The following is a 21101-nucleotide window of genomic DNA, read 5'->3' as shown; positions in this document are numbered from 1 at the left end:
GCATGCCCTGCCACATCTACAAACTTGTCCATTTTTTTGTTTCTCTTTTATATATATATATATATATATATATATATATATATAAATAATTATTCAAGGAGAATTTACATCTTCGCCCCACAATGTCCCATAGCACATCCTCACCTTGTATTGGTAACATCTCCCAGTGATATCTCATCACCTCTTGTACTTGTTATTGGGAGATATTCCCAATATAAGATGGGATATGATATGGGGCATTGAGGGGCGTGCCCTTGTGGGGTGCAGATGTGAACGCCAGGTTGAATATTTATTAGAATTTAAATGGATCTAGATTCTGGTATGGGAGTTCAGGTTTATAGATTTGAGTTCTTCAAATTGGATATCCAACTTGTATTCACATGGAGGCTGATTCAGTGGATAAGATTGACCCAATTGCAACCCGCAAAAATGAAAATTTGAAGGAAAGTTCTTAAGAAATTTTATAAGAACTTTCCTTAAACTCTCTCTTATTTTCTGTGAAACCAAAAATTGCCTCAAAGGCAGTCGTAGAACAGCCATGGCCGTGAGTCATATGATGAAGGGAAATAGATTAGCCTCTAAGAAGGATATCCTTAGAAAATAAATGTGTAGTAATGCCTTATTTACTAATGTTAATGTACCACTGCTGGGCCTTCCTCGTCACCACCGCATATTCTACACTATTGTAGAATATATCCAAGAAGCAATTGACTCTGAAGTCGTCGTAATTTATTTATTTATTGGGTCCCCTTCCTGCAGCAAAAGCAAAGAAACTTCTCAGCTTCTCTACCTATAAACAAGAAAGAGACTCTACCCTTGGTGAAAACAATCAAACTGAAAGTCTGAAACAACCCAAGGAGCACGGATGGCTAAAGGCGATTCTCATGATCTGAGTTCCCTTCTCAGCACTGGAGAGAGGGACTTCCTCGTGCATAACAACGGCCACCAGGTATCGTCTCTTCATTTGTTCCTTTTCTTTCGTTCCCAGCTGATGAATGAATGTGCATCATGTGTTCTTCTTCCACTGCTAAAGAAACGTCATCTTCTGTTTACAACTTTACATATCCACAGATCAAAATTGATAATCTCACCGGAAAAACCGTGGGGCTTTATTTCTCCGGCTCATGGTGCGGTCCATGCCGACGGTTTACCCCAATCTTAGCAGAGGTGTACCAAGAGCTCTCCTCGAAAGGCGATTTCGAGGTCGTTTTCGTTTCTTCCGACAGAGACGATAATTCGTTCGGCAAGTACTTCTCCGAAATGCCGTGGCTCGCCATTCCTTTTGCGGATTCGGGTGCCCGTCAACGTCTTAAAGAATTGTTCCAGGTGAGGGGGATTCCGAACCTTGTGGTCCTTGATGGAACCGGAAAAGTTTTGAGCGAACGCGCCGTCCAGATTGTCCGAGACTATGGTGCAGAAGCTTATCCCTTTACACTGGAAAGGATCAAGCTGTTGAAAGAGGAAGAAGAAGCAGCCAAGCAGGATCAGACCTTGCGCTCCATTTTGGCTTCCAGTTCCCGCGATTTTGTGATTTCCAACGACGGAAACAAGGTACAAAGTCAATAAGCCCACACCCATCTCAGGTGGACATGTGAATCATTCATTGCTTATGACTTGTGTGGTTTACTGTTTTAGCCTCTTAATTGATTCCGAGGTACATTCTTTGCTCATCAGATACCCATATCGGAGCTTGAAGGAAAGATGGTGGGTCTATATTTCTCGGTTGGTTCACATCCTGCATGCCTCGAATTTACTACAAAACTCGTTCAAATTTACAGGGAACTTAAGGAGAATGGAGAGGCTTTTGAGGTGGTTTTGATCTCCCTAGATTACGAAGAGGAATCCTTCAGACAAGACTTTGAGAGCATGCCATGGTTCGCCTTGCCATTTAAGGACAAGCTGTGCGAAAAGCTAATCCGATACTTCGAGCTTCGAGCTCTTCCGACCCTGGTGATAGTTGGGCCTGATGGAAAGACTATCAATTCCAACGTTGCCGAACTGGTCGAAGATCACGGTATTCTAGCTTACCCCTTCTCGCCGGAAAAGTTGGAAGAGCTTGCGGAGATAGAGAGGGCAAAACGGGAAGCTCAGACTCTGGAGTCAATTTTGGTCTCTGCTGATCGAGACTTTGTGATCGGAAAAGGTGATGCTAAGGTAGTAAAATGATCCCTTATTAGTGGATAGTGGTTTTACTCCCAACCCTGTCTCTTGTATAAAATTAATTACTTGGTGATTTGCTCTTTCAGGTTCAGGTGTCCCAACTTGTTGGGAAGAACATTCTCCTCTACTTCTCGGCACATTGGTGCCCTCCTTGTCGCGCATTCCTACCAAAGCTAATCGAGGCATACCATGAAATCAAAGCCAAAGATGATGCATTTGAAGTAATTTTCATATCCAGTGATCGTGACCAGAAGTCGTTCGACGATTTCTATTCTGGCATGCCGTGGTTGGCACTCCCTTATGGTGATGAGAGAAAGCAGTCTCTGTCTCGCTGGTTCAAGATCGAGGGTATTCCTACTGTCATAGCCATCGGCCCCAGTGGCCGGACCGTCACCATGGATGCGAGAGATCTTCTGATGACTCACGGCGCAGCTGCCTATCCCTTCACTGATGAGCATGTGAAGCAGATAGAGGAACGACTCGAAGCAGCAAAGGACGGGTGGGTCTGTGACGGAGAGGTTTGCCGTAAAGCTTGAGTTAGTTCGTTCCCTCTTGGCGTTGTCTAACCCTGTCATGTTACCATGTGGAGTGTGAAAAAAATAAGTAACGAGGGAGGTGTTGACCGATGAGGCCATGGTTTTAGCTTTTAGGGAAGATTTCTCACTTCTATCTAATCTTCTTCTGAATTCTGATGGAAGTTAAATCCAAGAATGTTTGCTCGTGCTATAAAATAAATGAAATAATCTTTTAAAATATCTGAGTTCTTATTGATAAAATATATATATATATATATATATATATATATATATATATATATATATATATATATATATATATATATATATATATATATAAGTTAGATGATTACAATCTCCCTGAATGAATTAAGATAAAGGATCTCACCCCTCACTAATCACCAATACATTGGCATAAGCACATTGTTTCATTTTATTCAGGGATAAGTTCAAACAGTTTCATTACAATCTAATAATTCATCAAAGATGAGATGAAGGAATTACTTCTTTCCAACTGACTTAAAGACTGAAATCCTACACCACTCATCCCTGAAGAAAGTATACTTGATTTAGCCCTGTTTCCTGTTGGGCCCAGCCCATTATGGGATATTGACTCATATTATAGCCCACTCTCCTTTCAGCCAACTGTTTTTTTTTTTTCAAAAAAAAAAAAAAAAGAAAAACAAAAACTAGGGTTAGATTTTCTTTTGTGCGCGGCGTGTTGAAGAGAGAAAAAAAGAGAGAAATCGAAATACTGTGCAGATTTCTCAGTGCGCAGAGTTCATCAAATGGCCGAAACTTTACGATCCATCGTCCGATCGAGCAGAAATTTGGATAGTAAGTGGATAACTCATTTTTCTTCATTCTGAACGGTCGGATCTTTGATCGGAGCTCTGAATCGCCGGTTATTTGAGGTCGAACAGAAGCAACTCGTAGTTGTTTGGGAAAAGAAAACATTTCGCGGTAGTCTTCATCAATTATTCTGATCAAGGGTCATTTGTGGTTCGATTTGGCTGAAATTTGGTGGGATTGTTCGAAACTCACAGACCTACGATCGGAACGGTGTAGATCTGATTTGGAGTAGTGAAGGTCTCCATGTTGTGGCATGAACAGTAGCCGTGTTTGTGAGTTTTTCTGACTGTTATTTTTACCGCTTTTGGTATTCTCGTTTGTATGTTTGAGAATCTGTATTTACTCTAAGTTTGTGAGCATATTGTGGTGTTTGAATTGCTGTAATTGTTACCTCAAGTTATTAGTGGAGATTTTTGGTTAGGTCTCCTTAGCCCCGTGGTTTTTACCCTTCACATTGGAGGGATTTTCCACGTTAAATATCGTGTGTGTCTCTCTTTGCTTTGGCTTATGATTGTTTTTGTTAATATCTTATTTGGAATTGTGATAGCTGAATATCTACAAGATTTTATTTCTGGGAGAGAAATAGTTTGTGTAGTTTCTTCCCAACACTTCCCTTGGTTTTAGATATGAAGAACATGTCCGTTCGTCATAAACATTACGATTGCCCGATCTACGACCGAATAAAGCAGAACGAGCACACAGTCGCTTACATTACCGGCTTATAGTTTACTCTAGTGTTATGAATTAGGTTTCTTCTCTGGATGAAGACGAACTACAAGTTTCTATTACATGGAGGGATGATGTGACGTGACCAATTCATGCCCGTCCAGCGAATGGTGAATCCGTAAGATTGATCACGTATCCGAAAATAGACCACTAGTCTCTTTATCCCCTCAATCTTTGCCTGTTTAGGGTGTTTTTGGTTGGAAAGATAATGGAGGAATTGAAGTGGACAAATGATTCCTTGAACAAAAACTTCGAATGGGGATATGTTATTATATTACACTGATCTGCAATCTGAAGTCTGAAGAATGGATAAACTTTCATCCTAATTGAGGACTCAGCCACACCATTGCAGCTAAACATGACTAGGACTCATGATAGCATAAAAAAAACATTTTAATTAATTCAAAATCTCCGAAAAAATAAAAAACAACGAGAGGCGAATTTAACAAGAAATACAACAGAAAATCAGCACGAACAGTGTAGTTCCCAGAACTGTTCTACCTGAGAAAAAAAAATGAGGGACATTCACCGCGGGTATGATCATTCTAAACAATGGAGATCTTCGCTCCAGCCTCTTCGAGCTGCTTCTTCGCCTCTTCCGCCTCTTCCTTAGACACTGCTTCCTTGAATTTCTTCGGGAGACCTTCAATCAACTCCTTTGCATCCTTCAACGCCAGATTCGTCAATGCCCTTACAGCCTTGATCGTCGCGATCCTGGCGTTGCTGGGGACCTCCTCGATTACAACATCGAACTCGGTCTTCTCCTCGACCGCCGCAGGACCCGCCTCCGCTGCAGCGCCAGGTGCTGCGGCGACTGCTGCCGGCGCGAAGGCGGCCGCGGAGACGCCTAGCTTATCTTGCAAATAGTCGACGAGGTTGCGAGCCTCTTCTAGGGTGAGGTTTGAGAGCTCTGTCCCAAGCTTCTCAATCTTCTCAGGGACAGCGACGGCGGAAATGGGAGGGAGGAAGTTGGCTCTGCGGGCGAGTTTAGGGCTTCGGATTGGGAATTCTAGGTTTTGCCTTGGAAAAATGGTGGATGAGTGGGAAGGAAAAGCATAGTAGGGAGTAGAATGAGACGGAGAACGGAGGCTAAGTGTTGAGAGTGTCGATGCCATTTTTCTTTCTTCCCCCTTTTCCCTGGGCAAAGATGGCTGATAGTTTGATACGATGGAGATAATGGAAGAACCAAGAAGATAGGATAAGGCATTTCAGCATTTGTAACAACCAAATTAACGGAAGTGCCATTCTATCTTTATCCATTGACGATTAGACCCTTGTAAGTTTACTAGAAAATTCTAACGACGTTTTCTTTTGCAGTCATTTCCGATTTCCGGCTTCGGCCCGTGACACGTGTCTGATAAAAAATATAAAATGGGGCATTCCGAGAATCGAACTCGGGACCTCTCGCACCCAAAGCGAGAATCATACCACTAGACCAAATGCCCAGTTGATAGTAAAATTGACATATTAAAATATATTCAAATTGTTCGATGCCTATTCTGAACTCCCATTAAAAATTCGATTTTCTACAATCTAATAGACAAAAATGGTGGAAGAAAAATTGCTCAGGAAACCAGATGGCAAATGCTCTAGAGTATGGATCAGAAGATTTTTTTTTTTTTCTTTTTCGCTTCATGGACTACACAACACTGGATAAACCCCCCCAACCCCTAATGGCAGCGGGATTTCATCCCAGGTCTACTCCGACGAGTCAGAAAACCTACCAACTGAACCACCATCAGTTGGCGTATGGACGTCAGTTGGCGAAAGATTCATGGAAATGGATACGAACCGTCCAAGATGACCAAAGGCCGCACTACATGCAATCAATTTGTTGGGAAGTCTTCCAAGGCCAGGGATGATCGGCTTTTCGTCTGTTGTCTGAGCTGAAACTTACGTACCCCTCGAGGATTGGAGCCAGAAGGTTGAGTGAAGATCAATTGTGAAAAGGGTTCTATTATCAATTGGAGTGCTGCACTCCCACGCTGGAGTACTACTCAAAGGCAAAACCACAGGGGTTGGGAGTATGCAACGACATTGACCTATGATCAAGTCCTGTTCCAAGCATATCAGAAATCAGAAATCAGAAGATCGACCAATATATTTCCACATTACCCTTCTTTAAGATTGACGGGACACACTCTTCGATGGCTGACACCAATTCTAGAATCTGATTCTCATGTTGTAATTCCTCTTAATACTAAAGGTGTATTATGCATTTATGCCTCGAGGCGTTTCAAGGCATAAGTCTCAAAGCTTAAGAATAAATCTATTTAAAGTTTATAAATTGATAAAATTCATATAATAATATATTAGAGTAAATTTATGATGCGGGAAAGATATGGTATGGAAAGAGTTTAGAACAATCCATGAATTTTGATAAAGAACACCTTATTTGCTATATTAGGTTTATGATCCACTTTATTGATCAGTTGTTTTTCAGATGTCATATCTTTTTCATATCATAGTCGCAAATTAAAATGATAGAAGTATATATATATATATATAATAAAAATTTATATGCAATGAACTTCGGTGGTTAAACATTAAATAAAATGATAACAAATCAACTAATAATTATAAACATTTTATATTTCATGTTTAAAAATGTTTAGTTCTCAAATAATTTAAATGGCCAATTTGGAAGAAAGGAAACATATGAAGAATCGTCCATATATTTGGACATAAGATTTATGGTCAATCAATACTTTAGAAGAAAGAATATAATTGGATACGGAAAATCACTTGATATATCCAAGAAAAACTAAAAACTTGATTGGCCCATTTTACATTGAACTTTCCCAAAACACTAAGAGAAACTAATAGAATTTGATTTCCCTGATTGGTTTTTGAGGCTTAAGCCTTGAGGCAAAATATATGTCTCGCCTCAAGGCTTTAAAACAATGTTGATACCTTCATCTATCAATGAGGCATCCTTTAACCAAAAAACAGAAAACAATATGCTCTAAAACAATGGTGTAGATATATAACCATCAATTTTTGGTAAATTATAAAACTTTATGATGAAATTCATGTCATACTTTCTCAAGAAGAAGAAATGTTTACAAAGTACTATCATGCGTTTCCGATCTTCTATACCAAATGGATGCTACAACATGAATATTACAGAATTGAATAACATTAGGAGCTGTACATATAAAGCCAATTGTAGCTTTCACCACCTCCGGCGTCTCCTTCCATACCAGTATGCAAACACAGCAATGGAGGCAGCCAAAACAACCCCAGCTGTTGCATGCCACGCATACATTGGTTTCTCCAAAGCAAGCGTTGAGCTGGTGATCTCAACAGGTTGTGGCGGTATTGGTTGCTGAGTAATTGACAGTGCAAAACCCAGACCTTGTCTTTCCAGCTCTATCATGTCCTTTACCATGGGTCTCAGCCTGGTAGCCTTGGCCATGGCTTCATACTCCTCTTTGGTTCCACCCTCAAGAAAAGCTCCGACTAATTGGCCCTTATTGATCCAGTAAGCTCCAAAGATTCCTGCAGAGAAATCACCATAGTGTACAACCTCTCCTACATTGTCCCCATAGAACTGCCAAGACAATGTGAAGACTCTGGAGTAGAAGAATGGTAGATAGTCAAAATCACCAGTCTTGTCCGGTGACATTATTGCAGCAACAACGTGTCTTGCCGACTTCCGAGCTGAGTCAACATGCTCAAGCCTTCGGATCTCACCAAAAAGTTTGACTGGGAAAGCTGCAACATCTCCAATGGCGTAGACTGAGTTATTGCTTGTTTGCATCCACCCGTTTACTTTGATTCCTCCTTTCTCCAAAGTTATCTGACCCTCAAAAAGACCTGTGTTTGGGCGGATTCCAATCCCCACCACAACCATATCTGCGGGTAGCCTTGTCCCATCTCTAAGAATAACTGCTGTTACCTGTAAAATTAAGAAGAACAAACATAGTGATAAAGTGAATGCTGACTAATTGTCTGGAGTGTGGTAATAAATATACTAGTTTAAGGGCACATGCAATGTACAGAGTATATATATATATATATATATATATATATATATAAGAAGTTGCAAATTACAGCCTAGACTGGGCAGCCCCAGACTAAAAACTCTTTCCCTATCCCTGCTCTTGCAGTCTTGCTAAAGAATCTGCCAGCAAATTTGCAGACCTAGGAACCCAATTAAACGAGGCATTCAACGAGATTCCAGTTGCTACTGGCCCCCTCACTAACTGCCTAAATTTCCATGGAAGATGATTTTGTGCTTTCATCTAACCTATTACAATCTGGCAGTCCCCTTCAACAATCACATCTCTCCACCCGTTTCAAGCCTTGAATTAACGCAAGCAATTATGCCCTCAAGGAATGTTGCGTTATGTAATGGCACAATACTTACCTTTCCAGAGGAGTCATTTTCAAATGATGACAGGACAGTGCCTTTAATGAACTTCACTCCTTTAGACTTGTAGAAATCCTCGTAGTAACTTGAAATCTTGGGAGTGAATAAACGAGCCACTGAAAATAAAGAGAAGATAGAGTTAAATATTGCTATATTTTGATCATATAACAGATAGATTTTCCAAGAAGTTTTGATGTTAAAAAAACTCAAAATGATGAAAGTCTTGCTAGAAAATTCAAAAAGAACCACAAGAGTATCAGGGGTTAGATTACTTATATAAAAAATACCAGGGATTAGATAATAAAAATTAAGACATGAAAAAAAAAAGCACAACCACAGGATAGGATTTGTGTGGCTGATCCCAAATAGTTAAGGCTGAACTGAATAGAGTCAGAGTGAAGAAGATCAAAATAAGAACGATGCACACATTGCTTTCATCTTTGATCCCCCAACTTGTTTTTTGAGTGTAAGTCAATGGGATGAAGATCGTTTGTAGGTCTTGAAGTTGAGAATGAGAATGCTAAGAAAGGCAAAGCAAGGAAGATAATTAGGACCAAAATAGCTAAGGGAAAAGGGTCCAATCTTTAGGGTTGGGGTCCTCACCCCCTATTTATAGAATCGAGGATCCAGGCTACTTGCAGGGTTCTGTACGCTCCTGAATCTTCTTTGCTTTAACAAACATGCGGGAAGAAAACCCCATCTTTTCATACCCAATAGACACGTGTCCTGGGGGGATCATGAGGTCGTTAGACCATGCTCTTGGGAGCCACAGGGAACAACACATGTCCGCATGGATATCAGGTACAACCAACTCGCGGTTTCCCTAAGGTGACGACACGTTTCACCCTAAGTGTGATCCCAGACGCTAGAATCTTGCAATGAGCCTCGCATGAGACCATCTTGCATTGAGGTCATGATCATCCGCTAACTCTAGATATACGATCTTGCTCAGCTCTGCGAGATTGTATTATCCTCAACCAACAAGATCCTCTGTCGCTGGATCTTGTGTTCTCTCTCAAATCCTTAAACGTGTATCTACTCTCTCACATTGAGCAGTAACAGAATTTTATTGCTTAAAAACAATATTTACAAGAGTAATGTACAAGGAGTATAAGTACATCATATATTTTTGCATATTCTTTGATCCCCAACTATGATATGAAATCTTGTGTCATAAGCATATTGACTATTCTGTAAACCAATCTAAGACTGCATTATAAATTCCAAACAAGGAGAATACAAGAATACCAAGAAATACTATATTCCTAGGACACTAGTTCAGTTGAAACTTGGGCTTGGAAAAACAGGATACAAACCACAACTTCAGTCTAGATTGGGTTTGGGTTGAGGGTTGGGGTACTTGACCCAGTCCAGGCTTGATTCCTTACAATGTACTATGGGTGTGAGCACAAGGGCATGGCATTACATATTATAAATATTGTATATAATGGGTACTTAATATTTATATAATATCTAGATGTGCAGATCATGTCAACTAAGCAAATCCTTATCCCTAGTATTTGGAGCAGGGAATGTTGAATGGATGATTATCTTCTGGCCTTCTTTTTTTGGTTGGTTTTCCATGGCTTGGAGTTCAAGCATTTTTCAGTTGTTGATGATCAAATTCAATTTGAATCATAGTTGCCAAGGCAACGCCTAAGTGACAAGGCGCCCTTGGAGGCTTGCCTCACCTAATCACCAAGCAGTTTTGTACACTGCATTATAACATACTTTTATATTCTTAATTTTTTGAGATTATAATTATAAAATAGACATTATTAAACTAAAATATTCATTTAATGTGTTTATATACTAATTTATTGTTATTATTTTCTAATTTGTTAGGGTTTAATCAACACAAACATTGCTAAATGCTGTATTTAGCCCTCAAAGAATCTGAGCCAATAAGTAAGGAAGACTATGGTTTGAATAAAATTTCTAATACATCATTATATATGAACTATACTACCATACTTCTATCTCTTCATAAAGGGTCCTTTTGCCCTCTGGCTCCTTTTCCTTAATCCAGTTTTTACTTCACATATGAAAAGGAATGGCTATTTCCTTTAATTATGAGTTATGAGGCCTTTTCTCAGTACCGGGCTCAATGTCCTTTTTGGCCTTCTCTCCACTTCTTTTAAGATCCTCAACTTGCATTAGGACAGATTCTTACTTGTAAAGTGGGTGGTCTACTACCATAATAATGCAATTATCTTAGTTTACTTTCACCCATTTGTCACTTCTTGGGCTATTCTTAGGATCACATGAATGCACATATTTCTACTTCTATTGTTACCACTCGTCCATCTCAGCAAGTTCATGTCTGCTACACTCGTCTGATGGTCCAACCTCTCCCCTTCATTCCACTAGCTCTAAATTTTGTAGGTATCATCCTCTTCAGTCTAGAAGATGCTGAATGGCTTATTTGGTAAGGTTTCTAGCTGATTGTAGTGGAGATTTGGGATAATCCTCTCTTCTTCAGTCTACCTGTGATGTAAAATACTTTGTACAGACTTTATTCTTTACAAAAAATGATAAAGCAATTCAGTCACTTATCAAAATAAATCCTCTTTAGTCTCTCCTTAACCATGGATAATTAGACAAGGGTAGCAAAGATTGAGTATGATGCATATGTTGATTACCAATCCAAATTGTACCTCATTCACACTTTTGTTATTGTTAAACCTGAATTGCATTTGTTCCATTTTAGTGCTACTAAATTATTTTCATGACATATATTCTAAATTTACTGAACTTGTGTTATCAAGGCATCTTCTAATCACTAGAACACTATAATGTGATGTATGGTGATTGATGAAGGCATCTAAAGGATGGAATTTCTGTAAGAGAAAATTGTAATGAAATTTTATAATTAATCATGAATATAATCCACATGAGAACTTGGGTTATCAAAATGTTTAAAACAAAATATTGGCTTGTAGAATACTGTAGATACATAAAAAGTTTATTATGAAGGGTTAATAATAAAAACAAGAAACACCACACCGAACCTGATGAAGAGTAACTTACTGCAATGAGCCTCTGGGAAGACCATGGTTACATTAATTTTATTTATAACTAGAGAAGCAGCACATTCCATTCCTATATATCCACCACCAATGACAACAGCATTCTTTTCAGTGCAAGATTGCATCACACCAACAAGCCTAGTTGCATCGGCTAGATCGCGTAAATAACAAATATTTTCAGCATCTAATCCATTCACTCCAAATTCCTCAAGCTTCAAGGCCTACAACAAATATATGCAATACTATTAGAATCAACTGTTAATGCCCATTAAAATTTCTTATAACGTTGGATTCCAGTTAATGCTGAAACTAGAAAGAGAAAAAAAAAAGTAGAGAATTCACAGATTAGATTTAGCACCCGAGCACCAGTTGCAATGATAAGAATCTTGTAACTTATGGTTTCTCCAGTGGCTGTTAGCAATGTCTTCCGCTTCACATCAGCAGACTTAACTCGAGTTCCAAGAACTAGCTCAATTCCTTTGAAGGAAGATCCAATTTCCAATGATTAGTTGGCTATAATGATGAGAAACAAATTCATCAAATTTAACCAAGATCAATTTTTTTTTTAGCCAGTCAGACAATGCAGTTGCATGAATTGCCAAAAGAAAAAAAAAGGACAGAGAGAGAAATCTTATGGGTAATATAAAATGAATTAGATTCGAAACTAATTGACATGCTAGATGTATAAAATTGTTTTAACTGAAATAAAGTTCCATAAGACATAATTATAGATCTTTCAACTCTTTCCGTTAAAAGGCCGGCACTCATTAATATCTTGATTGCATGTGTGAAAACCTGCATAGAAATATTTCCACTACTCTTATTGAGAAAATAAGTGCATCATGATATTTCGTATTTGTTAAACAAAAAATTCCTAAGTGCCATTAAACCCTAGATTTTATGGTTTCTCTTTCTTTTGGAAACACATTTATTTGTCTTCTCGTGCATGGGTAGGTTTGTAACTTCAGGCAGAAACAAAGCACCATCGATTTGAATGAATGCCTCATGCCAATAAGGAGGTATTAAGAAATGAAGTTTTGATCCTTTCTTTTAGTCAACAAGTTCAAACTTTGATCTTTCCCCAGAAAATATGGTTCACATATACAAGGTGAAGAACCATGCCACAGCAAGATCCACATATTAGGGATCTCAAGAACATTGTTAGAAATTCAGCATATGACAAAAATTTGGTATAGGAAAGGTTCACGTTTAGTTTATTTTGAAGAATGAAAAGGGGGAATTCTTTTGTATTCTCTTTGGTTGCAGGTGGGTTCCCCCTTAAGATGTGGCAAGAATTTTCAACCGAGATTCCCTGAGCCACCAAAGAAAAGAGGGATGGTAATGTGGAGAGCTATGAAGGCAGCTATTTGCTGGGTGGTTTGGGAAGAAAGGAATAACAGAATTTTCTTGGAAAAAAAAAGTAGAACAGTGAAGGAAGTGATTGACACCATAAAAGTTAAAGTAGCTCATTGGGTAAAATCCTTGCATAGCTTCCAAGATTTCTTAGTCACAGGCATTCTAAGAACCTGGACAGAAGTAGCACTATCCTCAAGAGTGAAAGAGAAAGTTAAGGATGGAATGGAAACCTCCAGAAAGCAACAGGATTAAACTGAATTTTGAAGGAAGCTCTCTTGGAAATCCGGGACTGTCAGGTATAGGAGGAGCAATCAGAAATTCTGAAGGAGGATATTGGCTTTGTTCTCAGGACCAATTGGCATTGGCAATTCACTAAAAGTTGAGTTATTGGCACTGATACAAGGGCTGAAGCTAGCTAAGCAGCTAGGACTTAGGGAAGTGCAAATGGGTCAGAAGGAGTGCAAATGGGCTAGCTGATTATCTTGCCAAACAAGGGGCACTGAGGCAACAATTGTTTTGGGCTACGCAGTAAAGTGGGACAGAAATATGTACTAGTTTGGGAACATTATTCCCATCTACAAGCTGTAAAGCTTTATTTTAAACCTATTTTAAATAAAACTCTCTTTTTTTGAAGATAAATAAAGAAGAAAATTTATTAATGAAACAAAAAAAAGGAGGATACAAACGGGTGATAAGACATCACCCAATCCCAGGAAAACAACATCAGCTTAACCCCTTATAACTAAAAAACAGCTCTGAAAATCAATTACATTTTGAGGTACCCACCCCACCCAAAGCTGAAAACCCGAGAAAACATAACACCCCCTTCCATTGAAACTCATACAAGCAGGCAAAACTGAGAACTCCCACCTAACCTTTTATCTCAACTTTAGAACAAAAACACCTACCATGAACCCAGAAACCTATTTGATGGGACTTAAACACCATGCTTTACCCAATTCCTCATTGCCTCTGATATCTTAAACCAAACTTTCTTTTCTTATCTGAAAGGTTTTCTTTGTCTTCTTCCCCTTCTTCTTTGGAACCACCCCAAAGACTCCCAGCTTTAATCTGGCAAAAACTTTTGAAACTTGCACTGTTTGGTTATTTAAATAAAACTCTCTTTTATTGATAAAAAAATCAGTAAATCGGTAAAAGAGACTCAATACGTAAAAGAAAAGGGGAAAAATAGATGTTCATGTATAATACATTCCAGATTTAAAAATTCAGGTTACATGGAATTTGATTCTTTGATTTTCTAATTTTATGTACATATGTAAATATTGATATTATGTAAAAAGATATTTTGTATTTTTAACACAAATTTTTTACCAGACAAAATATTTTTTCTCAAATAATTTGGCAAATTACCAATTTGAGGTCAAGAGTTACAGCAGTCACAAGTTCTCCACAGAAACCTGTTTCATGTGTAAGTCCTGCTATCCCTTCTATTCTTTGTGGGTAACAATGAAAGTCATGTAGCTATCCTTGTTTGCCTTATCATGAAAATAATCGGTTATAATTAGTTAAACTTGATGCATGAATGCTGAAAAGGGATAAACTGCAAATTAAATCAACAAAGATGTAAAAGACTGTTTTATTTGCTGATTGCAAAAGAAAAATATGCGGTTATGCGAATGAAGCTCAAAATGAAGACCAATATCATAGGTTAATAAAGCCAAAGGACCAGGGTTGACATGACAGCATTCCACTAGAAAATGTATAAGAGTTACCAACAAACCAACCAAACCAAATAGAAGATGGGAGAATTAAACTGAGATGGATATATAGGATTGGAGAGCACCTATATGGCTTATGGCCATTTTAAAGTGTTAGACAAGGACCAACATTCAAGAAGGAAATGAAAACCATAGAAGACTATGAGCAGCCTTATTTCTCCAATAGAGGAGAGAAATGAGTTTTCAAAGACATATGAGGATGCTATGTAGGACCAAGGGAAAAAGGAATAAAAGGAGAGGAAGAGGGGTAACCATAGGTAGAAAAAAAATGGTGATTCTCACATAACATAATTCACCCACTAGAATAGTAAGTAGTAGCTAAGGGTAGAAAAAAAAAATCTTTTGATTCTGATTTACAAGTGTAAATGAACAGCATAAATCAAGTGTAATTTAATTACAGAATTTTCTTTTGAAAAATCTAGTGCATATTCTCTCTTTAGTTTGAGACAAACCATAAGGAATATACAGATAGTGAGATAGATAACATTTTTTTATGTATAGCAGTCATGTAGGGATCATAGTTAGCCAAGTTTCATGAACAAGGCTTAGGTGGTTTTTCTCTCCACAACAAGGTTTTTAAAATCGGACCGGACAGGGAACCGTTTGGGGGTCCGGTTCCCAGGTCGAACGGTCCGAACGGACAACCCTCCTCGTAGAGGAGGTTATAGACATAATGTGAAGAGATAGAGGAGGATCATCTTCTTTCCTACCTTCACTGACTTGGGAAATTAGGCTGGACTTCTTCCTTGTTTTTTAGTTCTCCATGCCTCCCTTTCTCTTTCTCCTTTTGTTTTGTCTCTCTTGTTGCTGGAACTTTAGTTATTAAAATGGCATTAACCCCTTCTCCTTGTATGAGATGAGCTTATATAGAAAACAAGGTGATTAGGTTACCTCCACCACAATCCCCCCCTCCTCCAGGGTGCCATGTTTCAGTTCATCCCACTTAAATTTAAGGAGTCCCATCAAAGAAGTGGAACACCTCATAAATAAGAGAAGGTGGGGCTAGATTTTTAGATGTCTAGGTAGGCCACTCTTAACTAACATGGACCTAAACCTTTTAGGGCTTGCTGCCCACTTAAACTAGCTCTACTGCAAGCCCTCTTTTAATTAAAGATTTAATAAATTGTGATTGGAATCCATCTTTCCCTGAAGCCAATTTAAGGATATCTGCCCACTTAAGTGGGCATTATTATAGGCCTATTTTCTTAATTAAACTATTATAACCCACCTGTATGATCAGGCTTGAATAAATGGCTTATAAGGAACAAAGTTATAAGTTGTGATTGGAATTAACTTAATAGCTTATTCCCAATCCAGCAACTATAAGGACTCCACAGAGTCAAAGAAGGAAAACTGTCATTTGACAATCCTTTTGGGTGCAGGCAGGGGTGGTAAGCTCAACAATTTGGTTGCTTTTTGAGATTGAACTGAACTAGTGTCCTTTTGACCCACCCCTTGTTTAGGAAGAGCATAAGTAAAGGAGTTTGCACTTCTTTTGACCCACCAAATAGAACCTTGAATCTTGCTCAAACACAAAATCCTACTTTAACCAATGTGGTTGAGGTTTAGGATATTGTTAGATGTCTATGTTGCATGACCTCCTCTAAAGTGATAAGTACCCATTCTGGACTCTCAACACTCCTAGGATAATAGTGCAGGGCTTTAGATTTATTTATTTACTATTTACCCTCCCTACTTACAAGAATATGAAAATAAACAATTTTATTTTTCAGTAGTATTTAAATAGGAATTGTAGTCTATGAATCTTACTTTTAGGGTTCTTTGAATGGAATACTTGTATACATGGAGCATTGCAGTTGCAATAATGTAATTAATCATTTCTAATAACTCTTCTAGGTAGAGCATATTATTCCTAAGCTATCATGACACGAATTATCGTTTAAACAGTTGATGCAGTTGCAATTGCTAGACTCAATTTTATTTTCATCAGAAAATTGATTTATAGGCCGTCTGCTGGCTAATGTTGTTACAACATTGACAATAATAATCATGAAAAGACATCGCAATGACAAGATAATCTCATACTAAAAAGAACAAAAAATACCATATAAAAAAGTTTCATTAGCACAGGAAAGATAAGTGGGTCATAGAATAATTACCATGCTCCTTATACCATTTTGGAGTCAATCTCTCCTCATTTGCTCCCACACAAGTGTGAAAAGATGGGAGACGTGCAGGAGCTGCAATCAAGACTTGCACTGAGTAGACTACACATAATTTAACTGATGTAAATAAAACAACCAAAATAAGAGATAATCTAGGAAACAGTTGATCATAAATTTTATCCTTATTCATTTATGAATAATGAAAGAAAAAATGGTTATATTGAAGAACAAAAGAAGAACCACTATGAATTGGACAAAAAATTGCAGTGGAGGTTTTCTATTTCCCAAAAAACATGCCTTTCAAGTGGGCAAGGGACATATGGCATTACCCAATGATGGTCCTGGCTATCTGGGGTATTGGGAGGGATAAGACAAGATACAGACCTAATGCATGGCATTCTTCCTTTTCTTATTTCATTTTATTTTTTGCACAAAGTGGACATTCTCAGACTTCAATCCATGTTCTCATGCTTGTCAGCCTGAGATTTTACAATTGCACCAAGCAACCCCTTAAAGAAAGAAAATCTAAAATATTTTCCTTTTCATAGATAGGATAAATATTTTCATTTACCAATATCTTCCTTTTCATACAATGCTTGAATGTGAATATTTTAAAGTTTACCCCACCCAATGCACAAAGGGGGAACTGGGGAAAGGTTAGATAAGAAGAAAAGATTACCAAAAATTGGAATTTCCATGAAAAGGAACATATGCTGACTTATCACAGACACTATGCACCAATGTTGTCAGACTTCGAGTGATCACCGGACTGGACAGTTGGACTGCCAGAACTGGAAGCAGCAGCCGAAATGGACTTTTTGGTTGTCTGGCTCTTAGAAATGTTGACTTGGTCAAGCTTCCTACATTTACATGTGTTTATATGTATTTTACCTTATAATTTTTATTGTTTTAAGCTTATTTTGATGTAAAATAGATTTAAAGATAATCTACAACCATTTTATTTTTAAAACTTTTTAACTTTTTACTTTTTTATTTATTTGAATGAGTTGAATGGTTGAACCATCCAATTGTAACCTATTCACCAAAATAGTTCTCTTTCTGCTACAAGTCTGACAATATTGCTACGCACAACTTGATACCTCCCTTTTCCTTGTAAAGATTATTGCAATGCCAAAAGAGCCTGAAATTGATTCTGTTATTGATAAAAAAAAATGCCAAAAGAACCTGGGGATAGAAGTTTCACTCAAATCTTCCATTGAGATATCATAGAGATAGGCTGGATCCATGGAATGGTGATAACACAATTCATGTGGCCAACCCAGCTAGTTGACTTGAGCTGAACCAATTAGGCTCCAGACTTGAAGAGAAAAGCTACAAACAATCTCTAAATAACTACAACTAGAGACTAGTGGGAATGCTTTTCATATGTGGTTATCCATCCAAGATAAGTTGTAAAACCCATATGAAAACTAACAATAAATATTAGAAGAGGGGCAAGGTGGGTTCCCTTATCACTGATTTAAGGCCATAAGGAAACCAAAATACTGTTAGCAACTTAGCATAAAGTATATGGTTTGGGTATTCACAGGGTACTTTTCTTGGTGGAACAGCAGGACCTCCAATTGTTGAAGGCACAGTTTGCACATGCTTTGTATAGGTAATACTGTCTCAACACATTCTGACACTGAAAAATTACGTCTTGAGTAACAGTTGAAGTTGAAGTTAATTCTCATAAAAAAATATCTGCTATATTTTATCCTTTCCGAATGAGCAGCACAGAGATCAAAATAGGACATCTTTTTTTTTTTTGGGGGGGGGGTGGTCCAAGAAGAAAAGAAGATACCTTCTGGAAGTAAAAATCCTTTGCTTAAAGCAGGCCTTTCATAAGGCGCAACCTGCCAGAAACATAATAAATCGTTAGGAAGCTCCATATTAAGGTGGCTAACTGGGAAAAAAAACAATTTTGAGGATTAGTAAAATCAAGAATGTAAGTTATCATCTAATGCTGATTCCAAATGGTCACATGAACAAAAAACCACCTACACTACCCATAAGAAGAAGTGATCTGTTGCAAGTTGAAGGGGTTGGAAGGGCTAGGGGCAGGCAGACCAAAAAGGACATGAGTCGAAGTAGTAAGAAATGAATTAATCAGTCATAATTTAACAATGGATATGGCATTAAACAGAACAGAAAGGCAAAACAGGATTCATGTACCCAATAAGGTTAACTTTCCCCGGGAGATTGATTGGCAGATATCTCCAGTGGTGATTTTATACCCAAGTCTACAAGTATGATGTATCATGTGCACAAGAAGTGCAGGAGGATCTATACTCTTCTAAACTTACAAGTCATATGACTAATCATATAACTGTTTCTCTTCAGTTTTGCAGGCATGCTTGCTATGGCTCGCTTGGTAAAAATGGAAAAAGTTCCTTCGGTCTTAGGACTAAGGTGAGACTTTGCTTTGGTTAGAACGTGAGTGAAGTAGGACAGCTACATTAATAAGATGAAGGGAGAGCCAACAGAAAGAGGAGTCCAGAAGAGCACATGTACAAGGTAAGAACCAAAGCGAAAGATCAATTGGCAGTAATAATAATAATGATAACAACAATAATAGTTATAGAAGTAATTATAACAATGGTAATAACTAATAAGAAATAACATGCATATAGAATAGACGTACAGGGATAACTTGGAAATGGACAAACGCAATATTACTCTGAAATCTTACAAAAGAACCAAAAATTAAGCAAAGGAAGCGAAAATCAGCAGCTTCTTTTCGAGATTTCCACAGTAAAAAACAAAGTTAAAGAATTTAAAACATTAGCTTTTTCTTGCACATCAATTAATAAACGAATTATAATAAGCTGAAATGTGAATTGTTGGATATCGTGAGGATTACAGAAAGCAATAACTCCAACTAGAAATAAAACAGCCAATATGTCACCCAACAGAAGAGCTAATGCCCAGGAAAATAGTTTTCTTACTTAAACATAAAGATACCCAGAATAATGGGGTCAAAGGAGAAAGTTATTACTGGTTCTTCGGAGATGATACAGAGTTCACCACGAGAAATTCCTCTCCTCGAGAATTCAAGAGCTGCATAACCAGCAGCGACGCCTCCGCCAAGAATCACATAAACAAATGCTCTTCCCATCCCAATTTCTATCTTTCTCTCCTATTCTCTTAAATCTCTTTCTTCCCCTCCGTGTGTCAGGGTCTGTTTCGAATCCGACTCAACAGACTTAGTGGTTTGAAGATTTGCGCATATTCTATCTCACTTTTAATTTCAATCCATCAGTAGTCCATCTCTCACGTTAATTTGAGAGAAAAATAAGAAAATTTTGTGACATATTCATATATGTGGGCTGAGGCCGATCAGCTGATGAGAAGATATGATGCTTAATTTACCATATTACCCCTCCAGCAGTCAAGAGACTCAGCAGTCACGACTCAGCAGAGAAGGAACCAAACGGGTACCATACATGTGGATCCATTTTGGCCATTCAGTTAGCGGAATGGGAATTGGGATTCCTTTGTTTTCTTTTGTTGGGAATTTTGTTTTTTGGAGCAGCCCATCCGATCAAGTAAAGACCCCACCCCACCACACCACATGAATAACTCGCGATGATTCCATCATCAAGCAAAGCCTATCTGGTCAAACCCGTTAGAGTTTTATGACATTTTCAATTAAATGGTGTTCAGCTAAGTTTTGGGTTATGTCTTTAAGTTGTGATTTAATGAGAGTGGCAAATTTTCTATTCTTTATATAAATTTATATTATTTTTTTAATCTTAATGCTAATTTTTATTATTTTAGGTAAAATTATAAAAAGAAGTTACTAAGACACCCAAGTCATTGTTAATGTATTATTATACATAACTTACAGTTTCAATTTTACCCTCCAGTCCTCAACTAATTTATTTTGCTAAACAACTTCCAAAGTATAATTCTCCTTATTCTTCTTAGACAAATCTAAAAAGTAAAAAATGAAGTAAAATTAATGCATTACATCAACATTTGTTTATTTGGAATGCTGACTAAAGGAAGGTATTTGTACATTTTTTCAACACAATAAGGGCGGTTTTTGTTAGGGCCAAAACACTAAGGAGTTTCATAGAACTGTTAGAAAACCCAAGGAGGTTTTTATAATTTTCCTTATTTATAAATGGAACTTAAAATTGATTTTAAAATAATTAAACTATGTTTAAAACTAATATTTTTATTAAATTTTGAAGTGAGTCAAATTTGAATTTATTTAA

The 21101-nt window shown here is 37.7% G+C and overlaps 3 protein-coding genes and 1 non-coding gene across 5 annotated transcripts; 1 reads left to right on the top strand and 3 right to left on the bottom strand.

The window, feature by feature from the left end:
• Window positions 1–635: 635 nt before the first annotated feature.
• Window positions 636–2913, top strand: LOC148853889 (putative nucleoredoxin 1). The gene is made up of 4 exons (XM_088941402.1): window positions 636–949; window positions 1072–1551; window positions 1675–2154; window positions 2247–2913. The coding sequence occupies exons 1-4, from the start codon at window positions 866–868 to the stop codon at window positions 2694–2696; spliced, it is 1494 nt and encodes a 497-aa protein (XP_088797528.1). The 5' UTR covers window positions 636–865; the 3' UTR covers window positions 2697–2913.
• A 1715-nt stretch (window positions 2914–4628) lies between these two features.
• On the bottom strand, window positions 4629–5453 carry RPL12-A (ribosomal protein L12-A). The gene has a single exon (XM_088984287.1). The coding sequence runs from the start codon at window positions 5366–5368 to the stop codon at window positions 4799–4801; it is 570 nt and encodes a 189-aa protein (XP_088840413.1). The 5' UTR covers window positions 5369–5453; the 3' UTR covers window positions 4629–4798.
• Window positions 5454–5626: 173 nt separating this feature from the next.
• On the bottom strand, window positions 5627–5698 carry TRNAP-UGG (transfer RNA proline (anticodon UGG)). Its single transcript has one exon. It is a non-coding gene; the product is annotated as a tRNA-Pro (tRNA).
• A 1552-nt stretch (window positions 5699–7250) lies between these two features.
• Window positions 7251–20243, bottom strand: MDAR4 (monodehydroascorbate reductase 4). 2 transcript variants are annotated; one of them, XM_088941128.1, is made up of 7 exons: window positions 19877–20243; window positions 18683–18734; window positions 16873–16953; window positions 12016–12134; window positions 11659–11878; window positions 8626–8744; window positions 7251–8154 (listed from the first exon to the last, which is right to left on the bottom strand). In XM_088941128.1, the coding sequence occupies exons 1-7, from the start codon at window positions 19994–19996 to the stop codon at window positions 7429–7431; spliced, it is 1437 nt and encodes a 478-aa protein (XP_088797254.1). In that variant the 5' UTR covers window positions 19997–20243; the 3' UTR covers window positions 7251–7428. The 2 variants fall into 2 exon arrangements, with proteins under 2 accessions (XP_088797254.1, XP_088797253.1); XM_088941127.1 differs by having other exon boundaries at window positions 16873–16980; window positions 19877–20198.
• Window positions 20244–21101: the final 858 nt, after the last annotated feature.

The sequence above is a fragment of the Nelumbo lutea genome, chromosome 4 (genome assembly GCF_056320005.1).
Source record: "Nelumbo lutea isolate HS-2025 chromosome 4, American lotus-T2T, whole genome shotgun sequence".
In the NCBI taxonomy this organism is placed as follows: domain Eukaryota; kingdom Viridiplantae; phylum Streptophyta; class Magnoliopsida; order Proteales; family Nelumbonaceae; genus Nelumbo; species Nelumbo lutea.
Note: the sequence above shows the minus strand (reverse complement) of the source record. Positions and strands in the feature narration are given on the sequence as shown.

Coding starts and splice junctions, on each gene's coding strand:
- MDAR4 (XM_088941127.1), bottom strand. CDS start 19,996: ATGGGAAGAGCATTTGTTTATGTGATTCTTGGCGGAGGCGTCGCTGCT. Junction 16,981..18,682: donor AGGATTTTTACTTCCAGAAG/GTATCTTCTTTT, acceptor AATTATGTGTAG/TCTACTCAGTGCAAGTCTTG. Junction 8,745..11,658: donor CTTCCCAGAGGCTCATTGCA/GTAAGTTACTCT, acceptor CTTTATTTTCAG/TGGCTCGTTTATTCACTCCC.
- RPL12-A (XM_088984287.1), bottom strand. CDS start 5,368: ATGGCATCGACACTCTCAACACTTAGCCTCCGTTCTCCGTCTCATTCT.
- LOC148853889 (XM_088941402.1), top strand. CDS start 866: ATGGCTAAAGGCGATTCTCATGATCTGAGTTCCCTTCTCAGCACTGGA. Junction 950..1,071: donor TGCATAACAACGGCCACCAG/GTATCGTCTCTT, acceptor ACATATCCACAG/ATCAAAATTGATAATCTCAC. Junction 1,552..1,674: donor TTTCCAACGACGGAAACAAG/GTACAAAGTCAA, acceptor TTTGCTCATCAG/ATACCCATATCGGAGCTTGA.